This window comes from Talpa occidentalis, unplaced genomic scaffold (assembly GCF_014898055.3).
Source record: "Talpa occidentalis isolate TD23 unplaced genomic scaffold, MPIMG_talOcc4v2.1 talOcc4.3, whole genome shotgun sequence".
NCBI classification, from domain to species: domain Eukaryota; kingdom Metazoa; phylum Chordata; class Mammalia; order Eulipotyphla; family Talpidae; genus Talpa; species Talpa occidentalis.
Window position 1 is genome coordinate 57525332 of NW_023603184.1, and position 20965 is coordinate 57546296.

The 20965-nt window shown below is 44.1% G+C and overlaps 2 protein-coding genes and 1 pseudogene across 8 annotated transcripts in view; all 3 read left to right on the forward strand.

Annotated features, from left to right (window-relative positions):
- Positions 1-7534, forward strand: part of HYKK (hydroxylysine kinase) — a 31615-nt gene extending 24081 nt beyond the window's left edge. For 3 of the 5 annotated variants that reach the window (XM_037523175.2, XM_037523172.2, XM_037523171.2), the window contains one exon: positions 4256-7533. In XM_037523175.2, the coding sequence (XP_037379072.1) occupies positions 4256-4716 (461 nt within the window). In that variant the 3' untranslated portion in view covers positions 4717-7533. Of the gene's footprint in view, positions 1-4255 lie in introns of all 5 variants that reach the window. The other 2 variants (XM_037523174.2, XM_037523173.2) reach the window with 1 other exon arrangement.
- LOC119255728 (H/ACA ribonucleoprotein complex subunit 1-like) lies at positions 7248-8877 on the forward strand (annotated as a pseudogene).
- Positions 8878-13624: 4747 nt separating this feature from the next.
- PSMA4 (proteasome 20S subunit alpha 4) lies at positions 13625-20409 on the forward strand. 3 transcript variants are annotated; one of them, XM_037523176.2, is made up of 9 exons: positions 13625-13722; positions 14727-14754; positions 15005-15047; positions 15282-15444; positions 16645-16722; positions 17310-17398; positions 17842-17972; positions 18467-18590; positions 19598-20409. In XM_037523176.2, the coding sequence occupies exons 2-9, from the start codon at positions 14752-14754 to the stop codon at positions 19750-19752; spliced, it is 786 nt and encodes a 261-aa protein (XP_037379073.1). In that variant the 5' UTR covers positions 13625-13722; positions 14727-14751; the 3' UTR covers positions 19753-20409. The 3 variants fall into 3 exon arrangements, with proteins under 3 accessions (XP_037379073.1, XP_037379074.1, XP_054555593.1); XM_037523177.2 differs by lacking the exon at positions 13625-13722 and adding an exon at positions 13840-13864; XM_054699618.1 differs by lacking the exon at positions 13625-13722 and adding an exon at positions 14409-14592.
- Positions 20410-20965: the final 556 nt, after the last annotated feature.

Consider the following 20965-nt stretch of genomic DNA (forward strand, 5'->3'; position numbering starts at 1 on the left):
CACCCCAGTTCTTCTATGCAAAAATAAATGAATAAATCTTTAAAAATAAATAAAAATCAAGACATCCTGTCTTTTCTCTGGTGAGATACTTTTAAGATTTCTCTCTCTTTCTCTTTCTCTCTCTCTCTCTCTCTCTCTCTTTTAACTTAACCCCCTGAGCCACCAGGGAGGCCCCTTTAGAGAACATTTTAGACTTGCTACAGTGTTTTAGTAGTTTGTAAACTACTCACACACTTTTTATAAAGATTTCTTTCTCTTAAGTGATTTTTTTTTTAAACTTGGGTTTCTCAAATCTGCATGCAGATAATATCTTTCATTAGTTGTGGAAAATTCTTACCTGTGCCCCATTCTGTCTCCTCCTTTCGGGACTCCATTTAAGCTAGTGTTAGGCCTGCAGAGTGAGTCCTCTACATCTCTTATTTGTGTTTTAAATCTTTTCTCTGTCCATGTTGCATTTTGGGTAATTGTCTAACCTGTCCTCTAGTTTATTAATTCTGTTCAGCTATGTCTAATTTCTTAAACTCATCCATTGCACTCTATTTCATTCATTGTGTTTTTCAGCTTTAGTTCTCCATTATTTTTCTAGAGTCATTTCCTTGTGGCCAAAGAATATACTCTATGCCAGCGTACAGGGAATGAAAAACAACCAAAAGAAACTAACTATAGAAATGGAACCAAAAACTTTAGTAACTAAAATGGTGAGACACAGAATATATTGATATAGCAGACTGGTTTGGTGACTGGTTTCATACTATATTTCTGTCCTTCTGCCTCCCTGTACCTGCAGCAGTCCTTACAGAGGATTGGTAGCAGACGTTGTCACCCTTTCAGAGTCCGCAGGCTGCCCCTGGCGTGGGAGCTCCCCCAGCTGGCAGGTTGCACTTTCTGTTCCTATTTCCCCAAAGGAGTAAAGCACAATGATTATCTGAAGTACAGTAGAGAGACCTGTGGTTTTATTCCTGTTCACAGCATGGCTTTTCTGTTTGGTTTTTAATATATAGATCTAGTCTTGTCTTTTTTTAAATATCCGTAGTTTTCCCATCACCAGAGTGTCCACAGTCCCCCACCACACTCCACCGGGGCCCTCTCTTCCATGATCCCACTCTCCCTCCTCTGCTCTCCCCACTCCCTCTCTCCCTCCCTGCTCAGTGTCTCGGGTCTGCCATCTCAGTCTGCTTCCAGGAAGCAGAGTTTGTCTTTGTCTGACCCTTTGTTTAGTTTCTCAAGATTCTACAAATAAGTGAAACCATATGATGTTTATGTTTTTCCCCTGGCTCACTTCACTGAGTATGATCCCTTCCAACCCATCCATGTTGCCACAAATCTCGTGAGTTTAGCTTTTTTAATCACTGAGTATCATCCATCATGTATATGTACCACATCTTCTTGATCAGCTCAACCAATCTAGGGCATTTAGGTTAGTTTCCATATCTTAGCTAATGTAAATAGTGCTGCTGTAAACACAAGAGTGCAGGTTTCCTGTCAAATTGGTATTTTTGTGCTCTCTGAATAGATACCCAGGAGTGGAATTGCTGGGTCATATGGCAGATCCATTTTTGTCTTTTGAGGAACATCCAAACTGTTTTCCAAGGGGCTGGATCAGTCTGCATTCCCACCCACAGTATAAAAGTGTTTCTTTTTCTCCCCACCCCTGCCAGTAATTGTTGACTGCTGAAGTTCATGGTTGAGGCCACGTTTGGGTCAAAACCACACCCACAAGAGCAGTATGTGTGGAGAAAAAAAAAAGAAAAGACTTTTCAAGACGTGAAACAAAGAGTTTCACTGCGAGTCCTGCAGACCTAATGCGCTTTTATGGTGACCAACGCAAGAAAAATTACTTTGGGCTGGTCAACCACGGGTGAAACTTGCAAAGCACGTTGGGCGCCAAGCTGTTATAGAGCAACCCTGATATTAAACGGGTTCCTGGCTGTGGGTCCTCACCCGCGCGCTTTAAAGGGACTTACGAATACTCTACTACAGACACACACAAAAGGTTAATAAAAGGTTTATTTACAAGAGAAAAGGAAATAAGGAAAATGTACAACTCAGGGAGAAAATAGGGAAATAAAGTCTTTAATGCGTCCTACCCAATCCGAGGACCTGGAAACCCAAAGTCACTCTCAGAGCTGGCCAGACGCTGCGAGCTGGCGGAGAGCCAAAAATGGGGTAATCCCCAAAGCCCACGTGTCTGCCTTTTATATCCACCTGGCTGCTTAACCCCACCCTCAGGTCCCAGCCACCTTCCCTTTGGTGGTGATGGGATTTGGAGTTCCCAGTGTCTTTGGCTTTGACCTGGGGTGGGGTGGAGTCCACAAAGCCTATATAGAATTAGCTTTGGGACATCCTTTTCTCCCTAACAGGTTGTCCCCTCTTCTGCCCATCTTTTGGTTGGGTTATTTGTTTTACTTTTGTTGAGTTGTATAGCACTTTGTAGATCTTCAATATCAATCCCTTATCAGATGTATGGTGTCAAAATACTTTCTCCCATTCAGTAGGTTCTCTCTTTGTTTTGGTCACTATTTTGCTGTATAGAAGCTTTTTAGTTTTATACTTTCCCAGCTGCTTATTTTCTCCTTTGTTTTCTTTGCTGGTAGAGATGAGTGCACAGGGATGCTTCTGAGGTTTAAGTATTTTGCCTATGTTTCATTCTTCTATCTTGTTTTTAAGATTGACTATATTTTGTTTTTCTTTTTATCATTGTTGTATATATTGAGTACAAGGGGGCTGATTATCAAAGAAGGCATTCACTCTACCATCTTGATCAGAATTCCTTTGACAACTATTTTCATTTTTTTCCAGGCATTAAATAACTATCTTTTCTTGATAGGCCATTGACATATCAACAGAAGCAGTGAAATGAGAAAGCACGGTTTCCTTGTCTACAGATTGTATTCAGGAAGTGACATATTCTATAGATTCCAAGGTGCCGCTGGATTATATGACATGCAACATGACAAACCTCTAGAGAGAAACATCGCCCGTGAAACAGACAAGGCACCAATAATAATGGTCAATGCTTTTGTGTGCCACCCACTGCGCTACGTTACCTAAACATGGTTTATGTGATCCTAAATCATACAAAAGAAATCAAATTGCTTTAGAAGTAAATATTATAATAAACACATGACTCACTGCTTCACTGCTCGGGGATACCTCCATCTCTGTCTAATCCTCAGTCTGTGCTTGTCAGTCAGTCAGTGCTTGTCAAACAAGTTTGGATTTTTTCCCCAAGCCATTTCAGCCTGATGGAAGGCCTTAAAGTATCAGGCTCAAGTTTACAAGTAGCTCATACCACACAAAAGTTACCCTGCAAGTTCAACAACACCCAAATTAGTCTATACTCTCTTCAACAATTCTCTAAAAAAAAAAAAAAGTTAATCGGAACATTTTCAATTTATGTTTTATCTCTTGCAAATTAATAATAGTTTGTGTGCCAGCCCTTACCACAGACCTCTCTCCTACCTCACTTTGAGTAGAACTAACTTAAAATATTACCATCTATTCCAGTAGTTGGAAGACTAGAAAAAGTCAAAATTACTTTGTCATCAGAAATTTTATTTCTGGAAATCTTGGGTTAAAATAAAGGCACAACTGGGCCTCCCCTGGTGGCACGGGTGATTGAGCACAGCACTGTGAAGCTGTCTGCAGCCTCTGCAGCACCGGTTCGATCCCAGCCAGACGGCGAGGGTCCCACATGGCGCAGCAGACCTCTCCTATCTCAACCGCTGCTCCCCTCAGCAGTGTATTTCTTCAGTCTGCCTGTTCTGTTCCCCACTCTGTCTCTGGTGAATCCTCTCACGCTCCCATGTATCTGGCCTGTACTCTGGTTCTTGTATAAAAATACATAAATCTTTATTAAAAAAATAAAATAAAGGCACATCTGATCCATTCTAGGACTCTTTGCTTCCTGTAATGGATATGAATAATAAATATATTATTTTTGAACATTTCTGGCATGGGGCAGTTCTTTTCCCTTTACTTTGCTGGTAGCAAAAGTCGGGTGTTTGCAATAGCTACAATATTAATCTTCTAGCCTTTTATTGATAAGAAGCAAAAGCAAAACAAGTACAAGTAACTTTTTTTTTATCCTTTTCAGAGAAAATTATTTTATTTCAAGAAAAATAGGGCCTGGGTTTTTAATCTCTGACTGCTCATCAAATTACTTGAATGCTTATATCTGAGCAAGGGAAATGAACAGAGATGAAATGGGCTGTTAAATAACTGTTCTTACATTGCTCGATTTTTCTCCTTTCAGGTATCAATCATGGAGATCTTAATGACCATAACATTTTAGTAGAGTCCAGCAAGTCAGCCTCTGGAGATGCTGTATATCAAGTGTCTGGGATTTTAGACTTTGATGACATGAGCTATGGCTACTATGTGTTTGAAGTAGCTATCACCATCATGTATATGATGATTGAAAGCAAGAATCCTATACAAGTAGGAGGTCATGTCCTTGCAGGCTTTGAAAGTATAATTCCACTGACAACTGTGGAGAGGAGTGCTTTGTATCTGCTAGTGTGCAGTCGTTTTTGTCAGTCACTTGTCATAGCTGCATACTCTTGCCAGCTCCATCCAGAGAACAAGGAATATATCATGATTACTGCAAAAACCGGGTGGAAACACTTACAGCAAATGTTTGAAATGGGCCGTAAAGCTGTCGAAGAGATCTGGTTTGAAACTGCCAAGTCCTATGAATCTGGGATGCCCATGTGACTAGACAAATGCACATTAACCTGAGCAATGAAAAACTCGCTAGGACCAAATCTAATGTATGAGTGACTTCCCTGCACAGCTATCAGTGAGTTGGTGGAACAGATCAGTGCACATGAAAGCGCTAAGATCTTCAATGTCATGACTTTTTTTTTTAACTTAACACTACATGAGCAAACATGTCTTTCAGTGAATCTCACATCTTCAATGTCATGACTTTTTTTTTAACTTAACGCTACATGAGCAAACATGTCTTTTAGTGAATCTCACATGGGTAAAGCACACAGGATGATATTTTGAATCAGATGATTTCTCAAGTCCTATTCCAGAAACCTCCTCTCACCTCTCTGTTCTCCAGATTCCTGCCGCACCGTCTTTCTATGGCACATCACTTGGAATAGTGGACCATGGCTACACAGTCATTAGCCTGAGAGCTCTTTGAGGGCAAAGATATATCAAGATTTGTTTTTCCTTTTTTTTTTTTGGTCCTTTGTCCTTTCTTTTTACACCTGGTGTAGTGCCTTTCCACAGAAAGGTCTTTAAAAATATTTGTAAAATTGATGTGTTCTAGAAGAAAGTCTGGAGAAAATAAATCATGAATTAAGATGCCTCAGAAGAAAATACTGATGGTATTCACAAAAAAGTTATGACTTGTTGAAGAGGGTATTTGAAATTGAAACTCCAGAAATGGATGCTAAATGCATTGGAACTGCCAAGAAGCATATAAAGACATTCAAGAAAGGCCACTCATTCCTGAGGTACCTAAATAGTGTGGTTAATTTTCAGACTGATACTAAGAAAGTCCCTAAGCAGATATTTAAATTCTCTACAATTTATTTCTCTTCATATAAATAGGTAGTATTGGTGAGCTGTAGCTCACTGTATTCTTGACTTAAATGATACTACTGTATTTCTTTCATTGATTTCTATTCATGTTTGCTTTAGTGTGATTTAGTAAATGGCTGTTTACTTATTGCAGATTTAACTATATGGTATCTACAGATGATTCAGGACTATAACCCTAGCCATTCAAATACCCCTTTCAGTAGTTATCACTCTAAATATACGTAATGGTCACTGATTCTGTCCATCTTCCTATGAACTGACCAGTCTGTATTCCCCAAACAGGTCTCTCTCTAAGTTTTCTTACCTCATTCTTGTATTCCTCTTTAATTCCTCTTGCCCCCAATATCCTTATCTATTAAGTTGGGGTGATAATACTAGCTATGTCATATGTTCAGAGGCTCCAGCAGCAGTAGAAATTGCCTGGCTCACCCCCACCATGAGCTGCAGGGAGAGCTGGGTTTGACAAGCCCAGTGTGAGCCATGGGGAGAGAGGCCCCTGCTCTGGCATGCTGGTCATTCAAGCATGTGACCTGCTATTGGGTCCCCTGTGCTGCGTGCCCTACGCAAGACTATCAAGCCAGCCCAGGGCAGATATTTCACACACTACTGGGTGGGGATTTGGCTTTTGAATACCACCCAGAATTGTAAACAGACCAATCAGATTCAAGCTCCTACTGGTGCCATTCAAGATTTTGAGGCCATTGAGGAATTGTAAATAGACCAATCAGATTTGAGCTTAACATGGACCAATCAAGTCTTGGAAATGAAGCTGTAATGGACCCCTCAGTCTTGACAGGTGGATACTCTGAAGGGGATATAAGCTGAGGTTTCACAGGACTTCAGGGAGAACTTCCTCTGGACTTGACCTCTGCTAACCTTTGAGATCTTTGCTTCAGACCTCCAGCCCTGCATCTGACATCACCTACTGACTGGCACCGTTGACCTATGCCCAAGTTCTCTAAAAGAGCTGCCTGCCTTTGGCTTATGTCCAGCATCTCTAAGAGCTGTAAAACCGGCACCTGGTCTTCTGGCACCACTCACTGCTGACTTGTGTCCAACTATCTCTAAGAACTATCTGCCACTTCTGATCCTCCTGTGCCACCTCCTGGTGATGTTGCATCTGGTTCTGTCCATTCTGGCATCTGGCAGTGTCAGCCCGTTCTCCAGATAGGTGCTGTTGCAGCCGTGCCATCTCAGCACCTGTGATCACCTCCAGGTGCCATTGTGAGTTGGATCCTGGCCGACTGCTTATTGGCAACTAGCTTTAGGCTCTCATCAGAGGGACAAAGCCATCTTGCACCTTTGATTTGGACTACTGGATACTATCTGGGGTAGAACAGCCATTTGTGGCCTTAGAAATGTTTTCCTTTCCCTAATTTCCCCTTTGTTAACAAACCCCATTGTTATTACACCCTGATATCGAGTCTGTCTTGCAGTTGTAAGCACAGTGATGAGGACCCATGAACTGTGATATCTCCCAGGCTTTGCAGGGTTTCACATAGAGTTACCTACTGAGAATAATGCAAAGTGATTAGCATAGTGCTTGATACATAGTAGAGACTTGATCATTACTAAATAAAGGAAACATTCCTGGTTATCCAAACTCAAAATTTTGGAGTATCTTTTATTTTCCTCCCTCATAGTCAGTTAGTGACTTTCAGGAATTAGAATTTAGATCAGAGGGGCACATGTTGCCAGTGAGTGGCCATAGAAAGCAGGAGACTCAGCTGCAGGAGGGCAGAAGGAAGGAAGGGCAGCAGCTTGAACCCTCTCGATCTGCTAGGGAAGCGGGTGGAGAACCAGGCCACCAGGAGCAAGCATGTATTTTCAAGAAGGCAGTGGTGGAGGCTATAATCCAGCTCCAGTCACTGTCGCCTTTCCTAGGTAGAGGCTGTGGTCATTTCAGAGGCAGCAGTGGTAGAGGAGGAGGAGGATTTGAACTAGGAGGTGGCCCAGGCTTTAACAAAGGCCAAGATGTAGGACCTCCAGAAGGTGTAGTTTCACTAGAAGATTCTTACATCCCTGTCAAGATGTCATAGTTTGTAAATGTACCACAGAGGGCAATAAGGTACCTTATTTCAATGCTCCAGTTTATTTTAAAAAGTGAATTGGAAAAGTGGATGAAATATTTGGACAGCTTATAGATTTTTATTTTTAAAAATTGTCAGAAAACATGAGGGTATCTTCCTTTAAAAATTACTAGAGGGCCTCTCTGGTGGCACAGGGGTTAAGGTCTCAGCGCTATCAAGCTATCACCAGCCACTGTGGCCTGGGTTTGATCCCCGACCAGGGCGCTGGCGCCACCACATGGCGCAGCAGACCTCTCCTGTCTCGCCCACTGCTCCCCTCAGCAGTGTATTTCAGTCAGTCCGCCTGTTCTGCTCCCTACTCTGTCTCTGGTGAATCCTCTCACCCCCCACACCTCTGGACTATACCCCAGTTCTTGTATGTATAAATAAAATAAATCTTAAAAAATACTATATAAATGTTACATGGATGGTATAAGCTGCAGCCACTGCATGGGTGTTTACCTCCACCTCCAGGTGAGAGGGGGCCTACAAGGGGCAGAGTTGGGGGGAGTCTTGGAGGAGGTGGAGGAGGTGGGAGAGGAAATGGTTTTAGAGGTGGAAGGGGACGAGGGGATGGAGGCTTTAGAGGGAGAGGATATTGATGAAAAACTTCAGTTAACTTCTGTATTAACCTGCATGATCTGCTTCTGAGGATTAGAAACTTATTTCTAAAAAATCTCGAAGAGTGAACATTTTACTAAATGTTGATAATAAATATCTAAATACGAATTACTTATAGGAAAATATCAACATCATATAAACATGAATACAACAGAATAGGCAATTTTGCTCTAAAAGAGCATGAACAAGTGTTTTAATGTTTTGTGCTATGCCTGGAACTCTATGGGTGAGTGATAATAAATGGAGAATTTTCATTTGAAAAATAACAAAAAGAACAAAACAAAAAATTTGTATCAGTAAATAAAAAACATAATCTCTGGCCTTTCTGCCTTAAGTTTTTAACGATATGTAACAAAAACCAATACTTATAGAGCGCTAAGTATTTAAAAGAAGGCTTTGTATTCCTACAATGCTATACCCTGTATTTGGGGGTTTCCTTTACTCTAGACAATTCTGAAATAGACTACTCAGCGGTAACTTAGATCTCACAAGTTAGGGGCTCAGCACCCAGGATTGTCTCTACTTTAGGTGCCATTTTCAAGTCCAAGCTTGTCACCTGGACTTCCTCTCTTCTCCTATTCTTACATGCGTGCACACACATACATGCCTGTGTTAGGATTAAATTAAATCATCCAGGCCTCCCTGGTGGCGCAAGGGGTTAAGACACAAACTATGAAGTTGTCTGCAGCCTCTGCAGCAGGAGTTCGATCCCCAGCCGGGGAGCTACCCACATGGCGCAGGAGACCTCTCCTGCCTCGCCTGCTGCTCCCCTCAGCAGTGTATTTCAGTCAGTCTGCCTGTTCTGCTCCCCATTCTGTCTCTGTTGAGTCCTCTCACCCTCCACACCTCTGGCCTGTACCCCAGTTCTTTTATGCATAAATAATAAAAAAGAAAATTAAAAGAAATAAATTAAATCATCCATTCTCATGAAAACACTGAAATACTTTTCAAATCTCACTTCACCGTACAGGAAATCAGGGACCAGAATGATGGACTAAAACTCCCAGACTAGCACTTATTCTCTTATACCACGGGAGTATGGATTCCCCTCTTGCTTGCTCCTGCTAATGTGGATTCCCCTTCACTAATTCCTAATACAAATATTGTCAACCACTATTTCCATATTTATATACATGCTGCTTTGGATTGTGTAGCTTGTTTCCAGTCAGTTCTGTGTAGTTTATAAACTCTCGGTGGCATAAATTGAATAATATCACATATAATCTTCAAGATCAAATATAATCTTCACATATAATCAAGCAAGATCCCTAGCTGACCCTTCGTAAAGATCTGTTGGATGAATTATAAGAATGAATGTCCTTCTACACATACCAGTCCCTGGTCCTTTCAACCAATGGGAAGTGTCAAATGACAAAATCAAAACAAATTTTTAAAAATGTTTATTTATGCATACAAGAGCTGGGGTACAGGCCAGAGATGCGGGGGGTGAGAGGATTCACCAGAGACAGAGTGGAGAACAGAACAGGCAGACTGACTGAAATACACTGCTGAGGGGAGCAACGGGCAGACAGGAGAGGTCAGCTTTGCCATGTGGGTAGCTCCATGACCGGGGATGGAACTCGTGCTGCAGAGGCTTCGGATTGCTTCATAGTGTGGTGCTTAACCCCTTGCGCCACCAGGGAGGCCACAGGGAGGCCCAAAAAAATCAAAGCAATTTAATAACCAGTTGAAAGACCTTTATTCTAGGGAAAACAGTCTATAGATTGGCGGAGTGCAGTGCCTCACGTGCAATGGATCACTCTTCCTGAGGGATTTTGTGCATGAGCACATTTTATAGAGCCTTAAAAGTGGCAACTGCTCTCTCTCTTTTTTTTTTTTAATTGACATACATATTCCGGGTAGGCAATATAATGTTTTGGTATTTGTATAAGAACTGCTCTTTCGAGTATCTTTTCCTGTCCAGGCTTTTACCCCTTCTAGACTACTCCAGAGCTTTGCTTTCTGGTCTTCTTACCTTACTTCCTTCATATTAGAGGCAGATAAAAGCTCTAGTTATAGTTATTGTTAGCACAGAGTGATAATTTAACCAAAAACTTAACATTTTAAACCTCATATAATCATTTTATCATTTCATGGCTTCTGTAGGTAACTAATCCAGACAGACTTTGAGATTATCTCTGCACTACATACCTGGAGCCTCAGCTGGGAAGACTTGAATGTTGGGGGAGAGTTGATGGTTGGGGAGACAGGGGAATAGAACCATCTGGAGAAATATGTACTCACATATCTGGCAGGTGATGCTGGACTTCATCCAGACTGTTGGCCAAACACCCCTTTATGTGGTATGTGCCCCCTTATAGCACAGTGCCTGGGTTCCAATAACAACCATCCCAAGAGCAAGATTGAACTCTAACTTTTATGACCTATCTTGGTAGTCACATGGTGTACTTGTTACTGTATCAAGCCTACCCAGGTAGAGAGCAAGGGGATACAGAATCTCTCAATGGGAAGCATTGTAAGAGGAATGTGGGATGGGAGATTGTGAATCTTCATCACCCTAAAACATCACCTTTACCTTCCTTTACATAAGAAAAAAGTTCTGATATTCAAGGAGCTCTATAATTTATCCCCAAAGTTTTTCCTCCTTTACTTCCATAGTCTTCTCCATTTTTGCCAGAATCAAACTCCCTCTACTCTCTTTTAATTCAACTAATCTCTCTTCCTTTGACCTAAGAAATCCTTGCCTCTCACTTAAAATTCTTCCCACATGCTGAATTCCACAGGATGAACTAAGATGGAAGGGAACCCCAGAGATCCTTTAATTTACATTTCTGTTCGAGGATGCTTTCAGAGCACCACCTGTCTAGCTGTGGCCCTTTGCCATTTTGTCTTGATTCACCTCACCATGTGCCTGAGAAGCAGAAATGACACGAGAGGCTTAAAACACAATTCATTCTCAGGCTACCTCCTTTTCAAAGCTCAGATCCCGCATAATAATTTTGCAGCCAACATAAAAGGACACGTCCTGGCCCTGCAGCCCTCTTCTTGTAGGAAACTGAGTGACTACACATTAAACCAGACCTAGTCATCTTCTAGCCAGAAGGACCTAAACGTGAATTGTAGATGGTTTATATATGGACCAAAGCCAAGTAAGAGGGTGGCGAGATGGATAATGAACACATAAACCTATGACAGTTTCAGTAGAAAAGATAAATTGCTGTGTGTGTGTGGTGGTGGTAGGGCCAGGAAATCTTTTCTGAGGAGGTGAAAGGCAGAAGAGATGACCAAGGTGAATGTTCAAAGGTATGACACCTATGTTGTCCCAGAATGAGCTCCACCTGAGTGAAGCAAAATATAAGTGTTTATTTGGTGGTTTTATTAGAACCGTAGCCCAAGGAACACAGAACAAGAATCACAAGTTGTGAGCCCAAGCTGCTCTGACGTGGGAGTGCTTGTATGAACAGAAAAGAATGTTAGTCCACACTTGGGTCTACTCTGTGCAAATGAGGTGTTCAATCAGTGCGGTTCTAAGTAGTAGAAAGTCATGTCTAAGTAGTAGAAAGTCATGTCAAGCCATGGCTGGACAAACCAATCCTCGTTTGTCTGTGGCAGGCTGGTTTAGTTCAGCAAACCCAGGTACCTAGGCAGACGTGCCTGGGATCAGAACGTCAACCATTTGTTACCCAGACTCAAATGATGCCAAAATTTTTATATCTCTTGCTATTTGTAATTTGCTTTATCAATAAATGCATGTACTGGGGGCAAGTTGGGGTTAATTAGGCAGCTTCGGGGACAGTGCAGCCAGGGACTTCTGTGGAGTTAAAAGAGGCTTCTGTGACAAGGAGAGTAACTTTTAAGAGGTCCTAAGCAAAACATACACCAGAGATGAGGTCAGAATGTCCAGAAGGACTAAACAAAAACAGTAAAACTTGAACGACTAAGACCTTGGACAGGGAGGTGAGCTCTAAGGAGAGAGGGAGAGAGAGCCCACAGGACTTCTTTGCCTCTCCCAAGGACAGCGTACCTGGGAGTCCTCACTTTTTTCCTTCAAATAAACTTTTCTTTCTTAAGCAAAGTTTGTTTCTCTCTGCTTACGTAGCTAAAATGTCTGCAAATTCCTTTTTATGGCTTTGTGGGACAAGAGCCTGTGGTGGTTCAAGGGCTACAGTAACAGCGCACACTGGGGACACCAGCAATAAAAGTGGGAGCCAGATTGAAGAAGGGGAGGATAAGGAGAGGCAGGAGGAAGGACAAAGTTGGGCTTGAGACTAAAGGGGGTCCCCAGGAGAGGGGGAGGTTCCAGTTTCCCTGCCCCACCCAAGAGAGGGTGAAGCTGAGCAGGGAGAGAAGAAGCTGCAGAGGAGACTGAGAAGGAAGGAGCAGGATGGAGCCAGAAGGAGACCTGGAGGAGGCACATGGAGCCGAGAGCCACGTGAAGAAACTGCGCTAGCCTTGTGGTCGTGGACTGGGTGATGCAGATGTGGGGGAGAGGAGGTGACAATGGCAGCTTTTACCTTGATTTTGTTCTTTTCCTCCCAGAATTGTCTGGTTGTTTCTTACCCTTTTCTGTGCGTCCCCACTGGAAGGTATTTTAGACTTGGGGCAGCTTTGGAGCCTTGCTCTGGGCCAGTCCCGCTTGGGTGGACTTTTACCCATGAGGGGACGGGTAACTTTGGGTGCTTGATCTAGAAACTATATTCTTTGCCTTTCCTGTACTGTTTCCTAATTGTACTAAAGTTCCTTCCCATTAAAGTCTCATATGTTTTGTGCTGACCTGGCAGATGGCAGAACCTATTCAGAGCAGGTGGGTTTGGGAGCCTGGGGTGTCCCTCCCTGCCCAGTCACAGACATCAGGCTCTCCAGGCGATGTCCCAGAGCTGCCCTAGAAAGTGAAAGTGAAGGGCCTCCCCGGTGGCGCAGCGGTCGAGCACTGGGCTGCGAAGCTGCCCGCAGGCTCTGCAGCGCTGGTTCGATACCCCGCTGCTCCCTGACCACCAGGGGAGAGTCCCACATGGCTGGCAGACCTCTCCTGTCTCTCCCACTGCTCCCCTCAGCAGTGTACTTCGTCAGTCTGCCTGCTCCCCGCTCCGGCTCTAGTGAATCCTCTCACCCTCCCACACATCTGGCCTGTACCCCGGTTCTTGTATAAATAAATAAATAATCTTTAAAAAAAAAAGAGCTTAAAAAAAAAAAAAAGTGAAAGTGAAAATGGTGCAAAGGGGGGACTGGCTCTTCCCCAGGGCCGGGGTCTTCGCGCCACCTCCCCATGCTGCACTGCGCGGCGCGCCGGCTGGGGTGACGACAGGGACTCGGCACCCCAAGGACCGGCACCCCAAGGACCGGCACCCCAAGTCCCCAGCACCCACGAGGGCAGCTCCTTGCCCGCCCCCGACACTTCCGCTTCCGCCCCCCGACTGCGCAGGCGCGGGCGCCATATTGGCCGCGGACGCTCAGCACTGGCGGCGGCTTCTCTCCCCAATCCCGGAGCCTCCCTCTTCGGGGTCCTTTTCGGGTGAGCCTTTCGGGGGAGCTCGTGGGACGCGACTGCCCTCCGCGGGGCAGGGGTCGGGGGCGTCGCGCTGGAGCGCGGCCGGGCCTGCGGGCGCCGCCGGGAGCCGCGCGCACCATGACTCTGCACCCGCCTCCTCGGGCAGGTCCGACCGTGGGGCGCGCGGGGGGGGGGCGCGCGGGGGGCGGACGTGGGCCAGGGGGGCCGGGGGGGCGGGCGTGGGCCGGGGGGGGCCGGGGGGCGCGCGGGGGCGGGGGGGGGCGCGCGGGGAGGCGCGCGGCCTTGGAGAGCCGCAGCCCGGCCGGCCCGGCTGCCCGTGGCCCCGCGGCCTTCCCTGCCGGTGCACCCCCGGGCCGCCGCCGCCCGCGCTCTGAGCCACCGGCGCGTCCGGGCGGAGTCGCGGCGGCCTCTGTCGGGCTGCGGAGCCCCGCGGTCTCCGGGACGCGCACGGCGGGACCCGGCGCTCACCTGTCCGCCCCGCCGCGCTCCGTGTCGGGGGAGCGGGAGGCGGCCGACGCTTAACCTTTCACCCGCGCACCCCGAAGGAGCCCCGGTGCCGAGTTTTTCGGGAAGAGTCATGACGCCGCGGGTCCCCGCGCCCCGCGCGCTCGGGACCCAGAGCCCCCGGAGAGCCGCGCCCCTGACTGGCCGCGTGTTCGCAGACCTGGTGCTCGCCTGGCTCCGGCTCCGGCTCCGGCTCTAGCCCCGGCCCTTGGTCACGTTCTCTCCTCCCGGCATCCGCCTCTCCCAGCCCTTGCTCTTGGACTCGGAGGTTCTCGGCCTTATGTCGGCCTCACATCGCTCGTCTGGATTCATTTTCTCAGAAAGTCCCTGCTTCATTCCTCTCCCTGTTCAGCTCTTGGCTCCTGTCTGGTGTGTGTCTACACTTTGCTTTACAGTGGGTGCGGGCCTCCCTCGCCGGGCTAGTAGGCGGAGCTCAAGCAGGGAAATAAATTTTTTTCATTTGTAAGTTTCGTTTTAATACTTATCCTTTTTTCTTTTTACAGGAATTGTAGAAAGATAAGATAAAAGATGGTGAGTTTAAAACACATACCCACAGACTGTTGCCTGATAAACCATGTTGCTGGTGCTCACTTGGCAGACTTTTGCATGAGAAAAGTGAAATGGAAGAAAGAGATGGGAATGGTGTTTTCTTCCTTACAAGTTTCTTCTCATGCACTGCACTTAGTGGACCAGAATGTTCTATAAGATGATTTGTGGGCTTGCAGAAGGAATTGACTTGCTTTCAGTGGACAGGAATCACCTTTCTGTTTTTCCTTCACAGTCTCGAAGATATGACTCGAGGACCACTATATTTTCTCCAGAAGGTAAAAAAAGAAATTGCTTAATCTGCCTCAATTAAAAAAAAAAAATAAAGTATTTGACTTAAGGGGGAAATCTACAAACTTAGTTGGTTGTGACCACCAGGTTGCGTGGATATCATAGAAGAGTAAAAGTGGGTGAGATTCTTGTTTGTAGCCTGCCAGTGTTGTGCTTGTTTCTCTAGCCCTGGGGCGAGCGAGCAGAGGAGAGTTAGGTTTCACACTGCTTGTCTTTTGCAGGTCGCTTGTACCAAGTTGAATATGCCATGGAAGCTATTGGACATGCAGGCACCTGTTTGGGAATTTTAGCCAACGATGGTGTTCTGCTTGCAGCAGAGAGACGCAACATACACAAGCTTCTTGATGAAGTCTTTTTTTCTGAAAAAATTTATAAACTCAATGAGTAAGTAAGATCTTTAAGGAAGGCAGTTTAAAAATCTTACTTAATAAGTGTATTCCCCAGTGTTCTGGGAAGAAGGCTCTTCCTTTCGACGTGGTAGAATTGAAATGCACAGTGTATTGTGTTTTCACTCGAGAAAAGTTTTGCTGACAGCGCTTGAGGCCCAGGACCCTGTGTCATTTTTTTAAGTGCAAGGCTGTGCACTTAATGGGGCAGCAGCGCTCTGTAGTGACAAGACTTGGTACTCACACAGATTTGGGTTAATCTTAGCTCCACCGATATGAGCTGTGTGGCCTCGCACCACCTTCTCTGAGTCTCAGAGACTTCTAGTGTGGTTCTGGCAGTTAATGAGATAAGCTAATAGTCAGCTGTAAAAGCATTGCTTAAAATGACTTCTCGGAAGTTTTGTTGAATTATAATGAATCACCAAATGCCAGGTCTCCTGGAGGTCTGAGAACAGTTAAATGGAGCCCTGTACGCTTAGTAGGGTTTCTGTTCACTGGGTGTGCAGGGCTGTGCCTCTAGCAGAGAGCTGGATTATCTGATCAGAGACCTTCCCTCCAGTGCTGGTTATAAAGACCTTTTGACACACTCATCAGAGGAAATATCATCTGTTCATAGTCACTGTTGGTCCTGCTCGGCAGCTTGCAGGCTCGGCTCGGCGTGGAGACAGAGGGGATTGGGCTATAGGAGAGCCAGGGCAGTACTCAGGAACAGGAGCAGAGAAATGAAATGCACCCATAGTGTGGGCCTACCCTAGATCTCCTAGGCTGCCCTGGAAAACCACCTCCCCTCAGGTGCCCTCACCTTCACCCCCATCAACCCAGGGTTCAAAGAGATTAGATCACTTACTGCCCAAGAGAATGGGGTAGGTCGTATCCCTGTCTGGGAAAACCTTTCTATTTTGCTGCATCATCTCAGGATTTACTTTAGCCTCTTAGTATCCATCCTGTTGTACTGTTCACAGGGCCATGATGACAAATCACTGAAAAACTTCAGGGTGCACTAGTTTATCTTTCATGTGGCATGACCTCCAGTTTAAAGTCTCCTACAAAGATAAAACATAGTTTTTGTCTGAAGGGTGTAGCAGCTGTGAAAGCTAGCATTGTAAATTTCTAATAGAATTCGGTACTTTTTAGGACTTGTAAAGACCCCTTGCAAACATTTTCCTTGCTTTCAAATCATTGCCTGTCTTGCCTCCAGGGACATGGCTTGCAGTGTGGCAGGCATAACTTCAGATGCAAATGTTCTGACTAATGAACTGAGGCTCATTGCTCAAAGGTATGGTCATAAATAACATAATTGATGGTATTAACTTGGCTTGCGTGGTTTTTTTCTTTCAAAGATTTTTTTTTTTTTTATGCATACAAGGACTGGGGTGGAGGCCAGAGGTGTGGGGATGAGAGATTCACCAGAGACAGGGTGGGGAGCAGAAAAGGCAAACTGACTGAAATACACTGTTGAGGGGAGCAGCGGGCGAGTCAGGAGAGGTCTGCTGCACCATGTGGGTATGTCCCTAACTGGGGATCGAACTCATGCTGCAGTGGCTGCCGATAGCTTGATAGCACTTAGTCTTTGCTGTGCCACCAGGGAGGCCCAACGTGGCTTACATGTTTCTAAGGAGAACTCATTTTTGCAAAGATTGAAGTAATTTAAAATATATTAGAAAAAATAGATTTTTTTTAAACCCAAACTTGTAAAGTATTATTTACTGTAAGACGGTTAGCATGTTGATGTGCTTTTCTCCCACTTTCAAATTACAAATGACTATTATGTTGTCCCCTGGCATGGATTTCTTTTCAGAGGTATTTTGTTTAGAGTGTGTCTTTGTCTTAGAGAAAACTAATATGCCAATGTCTTTATCCTAGGTATTTATTACAGTATCAGGAACCGATCCCCTGTGAGCAGTTGGTTACAGCACTGTGTGATATCAAACAAGCTTATACACAGTTTGGAGGTATTGAAGTTTTTGGAAATTTTACTTCAGAAAGTAAAAATGTTTTATGAGTTATTCTTTTTGAGACAGTAAATGGAAAGTGAAGATTAGACAAGTAAACACTGTATGTTCCTGCTTCGTGACTTGACGTCCACTGTGTAAATTATCATAAGCTTTGTAAATAGACATTTGAAAGGCCAGAATAACATTTTCAAATCTGGAGGCAAATTGCTTTTTTCATAATAATGAAATTCAGCTGTGTTCCCTCTCCTGGCTGTGTCTAAATTAGAGAAACAAAAGTAGAATTTTGGGTGGCGCTTATCTCTATGCGGGCCAGAACACAGTGCAGTTTATGAATGCCTGACTTCACAGAAAAGGGTTTAACCACATTAACTGAGCTCGGGTAACTATAGTGATACTAAATTCAGGTTGCAAGTGTGTTTGACTTTTTTTCTTTGTTAAAGGAAAACGACCGTTTGGTGTTTCATTGTTGTACATTGGCTGGGATAAGCACTACGGCTTTCAGCTCTATCAGAGTGATCCTAGCGGAAATTATGGGGGATGGAAAGCCACATGCATTGGAAATAATAGCGCTGTGAGTATTTTTGTGGTACTATAAAATGCAGCAGAAGATCTGACAACTACCATAATTAAATAGCACTGAGTATAAACAGTATTGTAAGATTGCTGTAGCAGCCCTTACTATGATAGGGAAAATATCTGTGATTTCTATTTGTGACAGGGTTGCAGTACTGTTAGTACTACTGGGGTTTATTGTGTATGTTGTTAATGGGAGGAGATGCTAATTTTCAATGAGAAGTTCTGAAAATATGATGTATGTATTTTCTGTACACTGGTACACAGAACCCCTGAATTCTACCACGGATCCCTTTTTCAGAGGATCCAAGGACCCTAGTTGAAGACCCCATTCATAGAGCGCTGGCTCTATGTCACCCCTGTCACCCCATGGCATGTTTACCCTCCCTGCCATTAAAATTGTCTCTTTGGCTATAATGCGATAATACGGACCAGTCCTTATTCCAAAACATGAAAATTGAAAGGAAATTCTCTGTTGATTGTTTTTTACAGGCAGCTGTGTCGATGTTAAAACAAGACTACAAAGAAGGAGAAATGACTTTGAAGTCAGCACTTGCTTTAGCTATAAAAGTTCTAAATAAAACCATGGATGTTAGTAAACTGTCTGCTGAAAAAGGTAATTGATACATCCTCTCCCTCTCCTCTGACTTCATAGGCTACTTGAGAGGACTTGAGTGTTAATGTAGTTTACTGAACTAGTAACTTTATAGTTACTGTTTATATAGGTGGCCTGCTACCTGTTTCCTGAAGGACATAGGCTTAGTGAGGTTGCTTTGCTAAGCAAGGCAAGCATTGGTGAGCCGTGGCGCCACACTCCTGCACTGCATTCAGATTGGAGGACGAGGACCCGAATGTGCTCAGTGTTCATGGTTAGAACGCTGAGCTGTGTTACTTTTACTTTGTTATTATCTACCTCCTGACAGTGGTATCTGTCATGATGAACACACGTGCAGTTACATTTCTAGACACGGACACTTGCATGTTCTTCTGAGTCTTCCAATTTCTTACGTTGAAAATCAAATTTGTAATTTTAATTGCTTCCTTTCACTTGTTATATGACTATATAAAATAATATTTCTAAGTGATATTTCCAAAATGGTGATAAATTAATATTGAATTGGCTTAGGATAATTTATCTTCTGGTCTTAGAAAATGCCATTTCTTTAGGATTGCCCGCTGTTGGCTACTTCTACTTAATTTCAGGGAGTCACTGCTCAATTTCCCCTCCTTGCCGATCTCATTTTGGTATCAGCCTATTTGTCCATAGCCTTGGTGTAGCTGCTTTTCACACTTTTTTTAAAAGAGATTTGAAAAGTCCGTAAGAAGTATAATTACTGGTTATAGATTCTGACTGGTTAAAGATACTGGCTAAAGCTTTCAGACACTCTAACAGAGGAATTGCTCAGAAGGTTCAGATCGGGGAGGAGAAGAAAGATATTTAAATAGAAACATTATAGGGTCTAAGGTGTTCTGTTGATGTCCATAAAATATCCTGAATCATATTAAGCATACAACATGCAAGAGTGGTGATTTAAGACTGAAGGGAGGAGATGAAACTATGGTTGCCTATTAGGTTGTTTGCTACGTGTCCCTGCCTGTAACACAAATGTGTGTTTGCTTTAGTGGAAATTGCCACGCTGACAAGAGAGAATGGGAAGACGGTCATCAGAGTCCTCAAACAAAAGGAAGTGGAGCAGTTGATCAAAAAACATGAGGAAGAAGAAGCTAAAGCTGAACGAGAAAAGAAAGAAAAAGAACAAAAAGAAAAAGATAAATAAACAAAATCAGATTTTTCTAACTCATTTGGGAACCATTTCAGAGTAAAAGTTGTCCTCCTCTTCCACACTGAGAAAGCTTTGACTTTTTTTTAAACTTGTATAGTGGGAAAATAGGACATGACGAACTGAATTCGGTCCTTGTTGCTGTCCTGTTGAACACTTCATGGACATCCTAATCACCTTCTACCCTTTTTTTGGAATAAAACTTGGAAAGAATGGAAATTGTGAAGGAAACAATTTTGTAGCAATAATTGTTAAAGATACTAGGATTAATAGGGCTATGATCTTTCCATGCTTTATACTGTGGCAGCCCTTGCAATTACTTGCAAGTAAGAGTTAAAATTGACAAATGTAAACATCATAAAAAGAGAAAGATGGGACTATGCAGTAAGGATTTCCTTTGCTGTCATTCTATGCCATCGTGAAGCACCTTCGCACAATTTAGCAAAACTGAAAACTGTCCTGGCCTCTGATAGAGTAATTTGATGAGGCCTAACCTGGGAAACAATCACTTTACTGGGTATTGCAGTCTTTGATTTTGATGGGTATTCATACTGGAAAGTGGGAGCTGTGCTTACTTGAAACTGTGTGTGTGTGCACATGCATACATGTTACACATACATTAATAAATCATGGAAGACAAGTCAAATGAAAACCCTATGTACCCACTACCCAGCTTCAGAAACAGCCAGAACTTGTGTGTCTCTTTCAGTGCTCTTTCTGGGGAAGCGATTAATACTCTTGAGTTAATCCTCCTCTTAGGTGTAGTTTTCACACTGGTTCCGCCCCCCCCCCCCCCCCCCGTCCCACCTCCTTCCCCCCCTGCACCAGGTGGTCTGAGGAGGTCTATCAGAAAAAAATCCCACCCCTTCACAAAAGTAGGCACATTCCTGTGCCAGGTGATCTGCCTCCAGGGCTTAGTTTGAGAATGAACATGGGGGTCGCGGCAAAACCAGAGATGAGTGGGTAGAAGGAGGATTCCAAGCATCTTTCGGTGAGGGCTGAAGTGGTCCATGCCACGTGTTAGGTGCCGTGTTGCTCAGTTAATTTCTCTACTGTAGAGTCCTCTTTGGTAGAAGAGCAGTTGCTAGTCAGGAACTTCCCCATCACCTGATTTGCTAGAATTGCTAATTCTGGCTTCCTGTCAAAACAAAAATGTTGGCAAAGAACCCAGTGATCTGTTTTAATAGGCCCTGCATGTGTTTTTGTTTTT

Coding starts and splice junctions, on each gene's coding strand:
- PSMA4 (XM_037523176.2), top strand. Junction 15,048..15,281: donor CACTATATTTTCTCCAGAAG/GTAAAAAAAGAA, acceptor TGTCTTTTGCAG/GTCGCTTGTACCAAGTTGAA. Junction 18,591..19,597: donor TAAACTGTCTGCTGAAAAAG/GTAATTGATACA, acceptor TGTTTGCTTTAG/TGGAAATTGCCACGCTGACA.